Raw genomic sequence first — 10,602 nt, forward strand, 5'->3', positions numbered from 1 at the left:
ATCTGTCCTAAATTTATCTTGAAGTCCATTGCAATTTATGACATCTTTGGACCATCGCAAAAGAACTATCTTTTGTAGTAAACTAAACTAACAATCAATTCCCTTTTTAGAAAGAGCCTTCAAGTATCATTCTCAAATAGGGTAAAAGGCAATTTACCCCCTGTACTTTTAAAAATATTTGAAATAATTCTTTATAAAAAATAAAATAGTAAAAAACTCTTCTATGATTTTCAAATTGTAGTAGAACACCCCCTCTATGTCATAAGTCTATTACACGAGCTAATTCTCTTTCTTAATTTTGTAGGTTAAACAAATATTTTTCTACTAAACTACTTTTATACACATTCACACGCTAATACCTATAAGGACGTGCATCTTCACCCTTATGAGGTAATTTTGGTTAGAAAATATTTGTTCGACCTGCGATAAGTATGTAAGTCAATTAGGGATAAATATAATATTTTATTCAACTTTTTTACTGATGTCAGTAAATTTTATAACAAACGGATCTGTTTGTTGGACGAAAACAAATATCATGTCATTAAAAGCTATATTGGACAAAAAATTAGAGAGAACAGCATCGTCGAAACCTCAACAAGTAGTTCACACAGCAGTTTAATCTCGTATCCAAGAGTACAAAGTGACCTAAAATATGGAAAAAAAAAAGAGAAGAAAAACACTAACATTTGAACTCAAAATTTTCACGAATCACCAATCCTAAAGGCTATCTAGAAGTGGAAGCGAGCACGGCGGAGCTGATGACGCGGACGCCACCGACTTTCTCAGCAACTTCCTTTGCTTTTCATTGGCAAAACAAAGCACAGACTCTTCGCATATTTCCATAGCAGTCGACGGTCGAACCGGCACGAAAGCTTGCAGTTTCGAGTACCCTGTGAGAAGATGATACATGTAATCGTACACACGATCCATACTCAGACTTCCCATGTACTCCTGTGCTGCTCTTCCTATTGCCTCAGCCTGTGCATGCATGCATGCTTCAATTATCAAATTAAGGTTTCACATGACCTAAAATATCAAATCTCGAAATCTCGTTTGGCATATCACAATAAGGTTGTTTGCATTTTTCCATATATATGCTATATAGATAATTTGAATGAAAATGGAAGAGATATACACACAGACCTCAGATGGATGTGAGTTGCCCCAATCAACAGCAAATTTGATAGCTGGGCACATCTCAGTGGAAGGAATGGGCAAGTAGTTCTTGTGAGGAACCAGACCTCGGCTGAAGAAATCTTGGTACTGTGGAGATATTATCAGAGGGCAACACCCACATGACAATATGTATTTCAAGCTCACTGACCATGCGTATCCTTCTGCATATATCTTGTACCTACCTCACAATTCATTCATTCATTACTATTTTTTAAATCAAAACCAAAAAAAAAAAAACAAGAATTTTTGATAAAGTCCCTGACTAAATTGTCTATTCACTTTTCAAAATTATCGCACCCCATATTTATATATATATATATATATATATATATACTAGTTGAAAACACACTCGATCTACGTACGATAAAATAGAATTAAGTAAAATAAAATAGAGAGAATAAATGGATGCAAGAAAATTCGATATATGAAAAAAAATGTGAATGAGTGGGGTAATAAGTGGGGGAGAAGTAGTTACTTAACATGAAGTAGAAATAAAAATGGCTAATCAAGAAAGGGAGAAGCACGGAAAATGTGCTCTTCCTTAATATATAATATAGATATATATAAAGGATGTGAATTGCAAGTAAGTTGTCCGAGCAAGCATGTGTTCTGAATTGGGAAAAATACGATTTACCCCATATGATATGTGAAATTAGCAAAAAAATCCCTTGTGAAAAAAGGATTAGTAAAATGTGGGAGATAATTTGCTTCATTTTTCAAAACACAGGGTTACTTTGCTAATTCTTTTTCCACATGATCTTTTTTGCTCGTTTCACATATCATAGAAGGTTAAATTGCATTTAACCCATTCTAAATTTACTGACCGATGATCGCACTGCTTCGCCAGTTTTGACGTCTTAAAACCAAGCTTTGTTTCTTCTTCCCAGTCCTGTGGTTCGTCAGTTTTAGAGGCAACATCAGTCACGAGAGGCTAAGCAAAAAGGAAATGATAAGTAAAAGTCAACGAGCTACTATCTCCGCTAATATTTTGATCTTACTTACAAGAACAACGGTTAGTAGCCATTGTGTGGTTAATTAACATTCTCTACAAATTTTTTTTATTTTTTTACTTTTGATCCGTGACAGTTAACTGTAACAAAAAGTTATATTTTTTTGTTTTTTTGAAAAAATTAGTTGAACGAAATATTTATGTAATGAAGTAAAAACACTTATGGAAAATAAGTATTTAAAAATCAAAGTTTTGAGAAAAATGAAGAGCTAAAATTACCTGACGCAATATTTGTGCCCCCCAGAGCTGAGTGTCATTACACTGAAGCAATTCCAAACGAATAGGAGAAACAACATCTGGATTGCCTTTCCAGTAGGCGAAAGGGTACTTCCTCGACCAATTTCGACGTTTTGAACCCTTTTTTATGCTCCGGAATTCTTCGTCCCATGGCCTTATATTAATTTCTGACCTGTCTTGAGAGAAAATTCAAACACCATATTGGCAATATATATATATATATATATATGAGCACAAAAAAAATTATATTTTTTGTCCTGTAACTTAAATTTGATATATTTTTAATCTTATTGCTTATGGGATTCTAAAGAATAGTTTTTTAATTTGTAAAAAGTCTCATTTTCAGTGCGAACTCTGCTAGGAAATTGACGGAAAAGACCATATGCAAGTTGTGTAGCTTTTCAGAATGGAGGGAAACGGCCAGATGGCTTGCATAGTTGCATGTGAATTTTTTCGTCAGTTTTGTAATGAAAGTTGATAGAATTACTGAAACTGAATCACGAGAATATTTCGTAGAATGAAGCAACGGAAGGACTAGAAGAAATAAGTAGAAAGTTGACTAACTTACCAACCCCAGAACGACCAATCAGGAAACGGAATGTCCATGTGCTCCGGCGTCGTACAATACCGAAAGAGAGGCAAAGGCATGGAAGCATGCTCCGTTCGGTTTATAGTGGGCTTGTCCATGCAATCGAACATCAAATCCAGGTCCGGGATCTTGCCAGGATACCTCCTCAGGAGCTGCAAAATTCCCCACACTGTGAACATTGCCCGGCTTTGCACACATGCATAGTAAAAGTCCACATATAATTTGCCACCAATTATCACCACCCGGAAAGCTGCATATTTCTGCGCCTCTATTATATGGAACATGGAAATCTTAGACTCCACCCACGGCTCCAGGTCCCTTTGTATGTAGCCGAAAGGCTCCGGGCAATCCATGGGCTGATCGTCCTCAGATTGACGGCTGTGGTCGGGATAAGAGCTGTTGCTGGCTGAGGTCTGCCCACAAGTGAGGTAGGTACACCGAATGATAGTCGAAGCTCTCGTGTACTTGGATTCTTCCTCGGATGGCTTCGGAGGGAAAATGTGCCATGGAGTTGGTTCCAAGTTGTGACCGGCTATAGTTTTCGTTTGCGATACAAAGTTATCAACCTGCATCCCATTTTGACGATGATTAAAGGAAGTACTATACTTAATACAAAATGCACTATTGATCCCACGTACCCAGTATAACTCTATATATCGTAAATTTGGTATCGTCTTGATCAGGTGCAAAGCACGTGGCCTTTAAGGCTCATTTCCGGTGCTAAATAGGGTATTACAAGATTAGTACTATATATGTTCGTTAAAATGCACCAAACACCCCGTATGATTATTCAATAGCCTTTTCCGTTCCATGATTAATAATGCCATATAAAATTGACTATATAAATCCAACACACATGGTCGTTAAAGTCTTTATAAAAATTGACATACTTTATCAGTCTCAATTTTATTCATCTTTTTTCCTCATCGGTATGTAGAACAAGAATTTGAAATTATATTTTACCATAACTCCAAACCAACATCTTATTTAGAAAACTTAATGTGGTACACAAATAAACAATACATAAAGGGGGAGATCGATCCTTCACACCCTTCCTCCACCAAGATCCATAGTTAGAAACGTCGATCATCATATACACATGATTTTTACACACGTCGTCTACCGTCTACACCCACCCACAAGCACGCACATATAATAGAATGGTACCTCGATGAGGAGAAGGAGAGGAAGGCAGCAGAAAGCAAAGAAAAGGACGAGCCGAGGGACGGAGGAGAGTTGACGAGAGGGGTTGTGCCTGGCGGAGAAGAGCCCCATTTGCGGTCGACATAAAAGGCCGGCAGCTGCATTGTGAGGACATGCATGGCTGATCACATGCAGTTAATCTCTCTATTTCCCCACACCTCTCCTTTTCTCTCTCAAAAATATTGACAGGGTTCAATAGTATAACTGGCTGCCCTCCTTTCCGCTTCCTACTCCCCCGCTTTAAACAATGCCCCCATATACATCTCATTTTCTAATATTAATTTCTCATCTTTGCTTGCACATGCATGCTTGCCTCCTTTCTGTTACCTACATTTAACAATATTCTTAAAAAAACAATTAATAATTATTTTTTTATATTAAAATATGAATAAAATAATAGGTAAAGTATATTTTGCCCCTCTGAACTATTCTTAATGTAATATTTACCCTCTTAAATTAACAAGTGCTCTTAATTTATGCATTGAACAATTATATTTTTCTCAATATATTTTAGTATTTTGCACATTAAATCATTATCCAATTATTTTCTAATTAATTTTTTGTAATAAGTGAAGAATTTAAATTGAAAGTTGAGTATAAGTTAATATATATAGTAGATACATAACCGATATAATTTAACCAACGACTCTTGTATACTTTTTAAAAGAAATTGACAAAATATATATACTTAACCAAAAGTAAATGTTTTTTAAACAAATGTTTTATCGTACTTCTTTAATAAAAATATAAACGGATACGTAACTGCTTTATCTAAAAGTTAATGACTTTATTACCAAATCAATGCGCATCAAAGCTCTTTCCATATCATGTTATTGCTCTTTTTATATCGCATCATAGATGTTTTTGTATCGCATAATAGCTCTTTTTACATCATTTTACCACAGAGGCTATTCAACAATATCAAAGGGTATTCATATTACAGTTATTTTTAATTTTCCCATTCGCTCATTTTCACATATTACCGTTCTTATAAGCAACTAGTAGCGTAAAATTACATATCAACGTATTTTAATTTACCGGCACTAACATCACATACAACAAATGGAACATTCCAACGCATTTCCTTATTTCACTTTGATAAGATAATCATTCAAATTAAATCACTCACCATTCTTACAATCCCAAATAAATTAGTTCTAGCACGAATTACAGACTTATATAAAAGTAGTATCACAAAGAAAGAAAACATATAGAGATAAAACTAATTATTTACTTACCTCGACCTTACACCGATTTAGTTAGCAGATAAGTTGTAATGTATATAATCAATATATATATCAAGAATATCGTAATTTTTAAATAAAATATTAAACAATATTCGTGCAATTTTCATCAATATTTTAATATTCCTTTCTATGGACATTCAAATTTTCGTTCCGTAACTTTTAATTAACTAGAAATCTTGAACTTCACAAGGATATACATATATACATACATACTTTAACTCAAGGATTTATCTAATTAAACTCCTCATATTATTATACTTTCATTCTTAACAACAGACTTGAATTATCTTAGAACTCTTATATCCCTTTTGAGTATTATGGATGTTGAGACCAACAAAAATAATTTCCTACAAATACTTTGGAGAAGTGATCAGTAGGGTCGATTTCTCAAGGATTGGTTTTAAGTTGGTTTCTTTAAAAGTAAAAAGAGGGAGGAATTTTGAGTGTGATGAGAATAAAAGGCCGAAATTAAATAAGATGAATAAATATGATAGAAAACTTTCCGATTAAAGTCAGGTTTGTGCTTGATTCCACTATTGATCCCTGATGCAAAAATGTCAATCGTTTAGATAGATAAATTAGAATGGACGTTGGTACGACCTAACGACCTCATCTTTCCTTACCATTTTGACCGTCAAAGACCTTAATTAATGAACAAACCTTGGGAACGTCCAAAAGATTTAATTCACTAACAGTATTAAGAAATAGAAAAGCCTAATTCTAACCAATAAATTCCTACGAGAATTTATTTAAGCTAGATCATGCACTCCCCATAGCATAATTAACTACTATTGATTATATCCCTCTAATATTTTATACTCTTGTTCACCAATCTCTGTCGAACGTTTGTTGATATTTGAAGTAATTTTGATCAGGTAAGAACTTAAACCCTTTTTTTGTCAATTGGTTATATTTGTTGTACTTTTATCAATTAAATTTAGTTATAATAATTTATATATATGTGTGTGTGTGTGTGTGTGTGTGTGTGTGTGTGTGTGTGTGTGCATGTGTAAGACTTATCTTGTTAAGACAGTTGATGAGATGGATGTATGAGAAGAACCTGCCATTAAGGGCGGGTCTTAAGTTGGAGTTTAAGGATGGTGTTACTGCATTTATAAAATGGGCCAAGTCTCAGCATGCATATATGGACAATGAGAAAATTAAGTATCCCTGTCGAAAGTGCAAAAATGAAGTTTTTAAAATATTGGACGAGGTAAATTTTGACTTGTATATTGAAGGTTTTATGCCTGAGTATTATAATTGGACTTCACGTCGTGAGGATAGGGTGCAGGAGTACTTTGAAGCGGTCACTGTGCCCCCTTTGCAGGAGGAACAAACTCCCCCTACTCATGAGGAGGATGGTACTAATATGCACTTGGGTGATGCGGCGTAGATGAATTAGGGGCGGAGGATGGTTTTTTATGCCGTCGGGCCGATATTCTGGTCTAATTATAACTAGGAGGATGCGCCTGATGATGGTACAAGGTCCTGTCCTATTGATTGCCAGCATAGTTCATATTATGAAATGGGTCCCCATGATTATGTGTCTGGACTGTCAAATTGATTTTACAATGTAGTGCAATTGCCTATCAGCTGTTGTAGAACGATTGCATCAATCTCAATTGGCATCTCTTGCTGGTTTGGTGACTATGAATGTCGAGGCCACTTTTTCTAAATGAATATATGATCAAATATCCAATGGGCTAATATTATATACCCCGTGATCATACCCTATCCCTCAATTACTATAGCACAAAGAAGTTGATAAAATTGAGTTTACCTGTTGACAAAGATTGCTGCGTGTAAGAATGGTTGCAAGTTGTACTAGAAGGACGACATTGATTTGGAACACTGCAAGTTTTGTGGAGAAACTAGGTACAAGTCGACTAGGGAGCAAAATCCTAACCGCAAGAATACCTCCTATGTCATTCTTATGTACTTACCGCTTACCCCTTGCCTGCAAAGGTTATATGCTTCATAAGCAACTGCCAAGTACATGACGAGGTATGCCAACCCTCAGATGGAAGAGGGGTCCATGTATCATCCGTCTGATATAGAGGCGTGAATACATTTTGACTAGACATATCCCGATTTTACAGCAGAGTTCCATAATGTTAGACTGGATTTGTGCACGGATGGGTACACATCGCATAAGTAGTACAATCGTACGTATTAATGTTGGTCCATTTTACTTACACCATACAATCTGCCACCGAAATTGTGAATAAGTTCTGAGTATATGTTCATAACGATGGTAATCGCTGGCTCTTCTAATTCGAAACATCTCATCGATATTTACCTAGAGCCGTTGATTGAGGAGTTCCAGAATTTGTGGCATATGGGTTACTGATGCACGGCAGTGCAAATAATGAGACATTCACGATGCGCACAATGTTGATGTTGATTGTGAACTACCTACCCGCTTACGGGATGGTGTCTGATGGAGTATCGCTGGTGTTAAGGAGTATTCAGTTTTTATAGATAACACACATGCATTCCATTTGCAGAATGGTACGAAGGTGTTATACTTTGACTGCCACAGATAGTTCCTCCCTCAGGACCATCCCTACTGTAGGAATAAGAAAAAATATTCACTAAGAACTGAGTAGAAAGGAAGATTGCATGTTTGAGATTGACAGGAGAAGAGATCCTCAATTGGATTGCAAAGTTCAGTCTAGTAGTTAAAGTACCGACACTCCCACCTGGCTATGATAACGAGCATAAGTGGACAAAAAAAAGCATCTTTTGGGAGCTCGAGTACTGGGGATGCATTAGATCTCCACAATTTTGATGTCATGCACATTGAGAAAAATGTGTTTGACAATATATTCAATACCATGATGGACATAAAGAAAAAAAATGAAGAACAATCTGAATGCACGGAAGGACTTGAAAATCATATGTAATCACATAATTAGGCTAATATATCAAATTGCAATATTATTTAAATAATAATTACAATAATCACAAATTGAGACTAATATTTCCAATAATATATACTAATCTTATTAAAATAATTAATAATTACAATAATCACAATTTGAGGCTAATATTTTCAATATAGATTATGTTTAGTGGTGGTCTGCTTTCTCTAGGATGTGGACAGCGTGTTCATGGTCATGGCCCACCGATTCCACCACTATCATTTGATGCTTCCCATATTGGGAAGCAGTGTTCTGACCACCCCCACCATGTAACATGGTTGGACCTTCAGCCACCGCACAGACTCCAGATGATGTTGGACCATCTACTACGGCACCGACAATTGAGGAGATCGGACAACTATCTGCCCCCCAGCGGCTGATCGTGCTTGCCCATGGGTTATTCCACCACCACCAGCGCACTAGTTTATCAGCCTCGATGGCGCAAGGTAAATTTATTTATGAATTTATTTTTGTATTATTTTATTTTAAAAATAACTAATTAACATGTTCTTTCAAGTCTGATTGCAAATTTTACGAACGCATCAATGCAGTGGTTCCAGGACACTTTTCCCACCCTTGGGGATGTTTGAGGCAGGTGCCGACAGAGCGCCAATAGTTCTGGTTCGAGAGCTTAAAGGTAATGTATTTTTACAAAATTTTGTATTATTTCATAATTTAAATTGTGTTATGAATTTTACTATTATTTTTTTATTTGATATTTTGTAGATGACCTAAGGTGCGACTGTGACGACGAGTCTATATTTTGAATCTTCTAGATATGGGTGGACGAATTTATCTGGAAACGGTTCGCCGTTGCTCGAAAAGAGTTGCTCAAGCCACTTTGACTGGCCAACGAGGTATGGCTCTAGCTCCAAGCATACTGGGCCAATGTGGGCTTCCAGGATGAGTCCACAAAGAATAATGTTAATTGGGCAGCTAACCCTGCGGTGTCCTCTATTGTGTACTGCGGGAGATCTTCTTCTGTCGGCATGCACAAGAGGAAGATGGTAAGTAATTTATATTGTTTCGGAAGTTATAGCATTATTTTTATTTTTGTTTTGCAATTGTTTGATTTTTGTACAATAGGTCGAGCTGGGTTGACCGATCGAGCAGATGAAATTATTTTCCAGATGCTATAGGAAGAAGATCGACGGCGACTGGAGCGGCCCGAGGCCAACTGAGGTGGCAGTAAGTAAAAGAAACGATTTTAGTTTTGCTTAAAATAATCTTTTGGTTAAGTTGTAATATTTTTATTTATTTTGCAGGAGACGTTCCAAAAGCTTATGGAGGATCATCAGCTTCAGGCCACGACTGAAGACCACGATACCCTTATCGAATCGAAGGCTTCGGTGGCGATGACTGAGCAGCAGATTTGGCTGGCTACAGTTGGGGGCAAAAACAAGGACTATGTATTCGGTCTTGGTTCTGAGACTCACCTCTCCAGTTGGACCTACATGTCACCACCGCCATTGCCACCCCCAAACTCGGACATGGAGGGTAGATTATTCGGTTGGAGACAATGATGGTCGATGGCCATAATGAAGTCCATGCAGGTCAGCTCTTCGACTGGGGTACCGTCACAACCAATCGTTTTCACTAGCGCCCAACACAGCCTCCAACAGACCCCCTGCCCCGAGCGATGATGATATGGGCGTTGCTGATGTATAGGGTTTAAATTAGGTTTTATTTTTTTTCTAAATTTTGTAAATTGAATAATTTTTATACTAATATAATATTTTCTCTGTAATTAGTCATGTTTCATAATATTCATTACATTCCATTATTTAATATTTATTGAATTAATTAAACTCATATATATAATTAAATTTAATAATTAATTGTAAATATTAAATTATTATTTACTACTATACATTTTAAAAAAAAAACAGAACGGTCTTAGGAAATGTTAAAAAAATTGATCCTATCTTTAAAAAATAAAATTCCAAACACCGTTACTAAATAGTTCTAGAAAAATATTCCTAAAAAGGATAAATAGTTTCTAGACATATTTCAATTCAATTTAATGCATATTAACACTGTATTCCAAACACTAATTTTAAAACAGTTACAACATAGTTTTTTGAATAAATGATAAATTGTGCCTAATATTATTCGAAATCATGAGCAACATTCGGTTTCAATGACCATTCCTTTTATATCACTAACATAATAACATCAGTTTCAATTTATGCCAGTGTATTCCAGCCACCCTTCCTA

The 10,602-nt window shown here is 35.9% G+C and overlaps 1 protein-coding gene across 1 annotated transcript; it reads right to left on the reverse strand.

Annotated features, from left to right (window-relative positions):
- Window positions 1–607: 607 nt before the first annotated feature.
- On the reverse strand, window positions 608–4,351 carry LOC105163881 (O-glucosyltransferase rumi-like protein (DUF821)). Its single transcript, XM_011082390.3, has 6 exons — window positions 4,179–4,351; window positions 2,991–3,577; window positions 2,405–2,594; window positions 2,001–2,065; window positions 1,144–1,354; window positions 608–978 (listed from the first exon to the last, which is right to left on the reverse strand). Exons 1-6 carry the CDS (start codon window positions 4,284–4,286, stop codon window positions 718–720), a joined length of 1,422 nt encoding a protein of 473 aa, XP_011080692.1. The 5' UTR covers window positions 4,287–4,351; the 3' UTR covers window positions 608–717.
- Window positions 4,352–10,602: the final 6,251 nt, after the last annotated feature.

The sequence above is a fragment of the Sesamum indicum genome, linkage group LG6, assembly GCF_026168435.1.
Source record: "Sesamum indicum cultivar Baizhima isolate 11 linkage group LG6, ASM2616843v1, whole genome shotgun sequence".
NCBI classification, from domain to species: Eukaryota; Viridiplantae; Streptophyta; class Magnoliopsida; order Lamiales; family Pedaliaceae; genus Sesamum; species Sesamum indicum.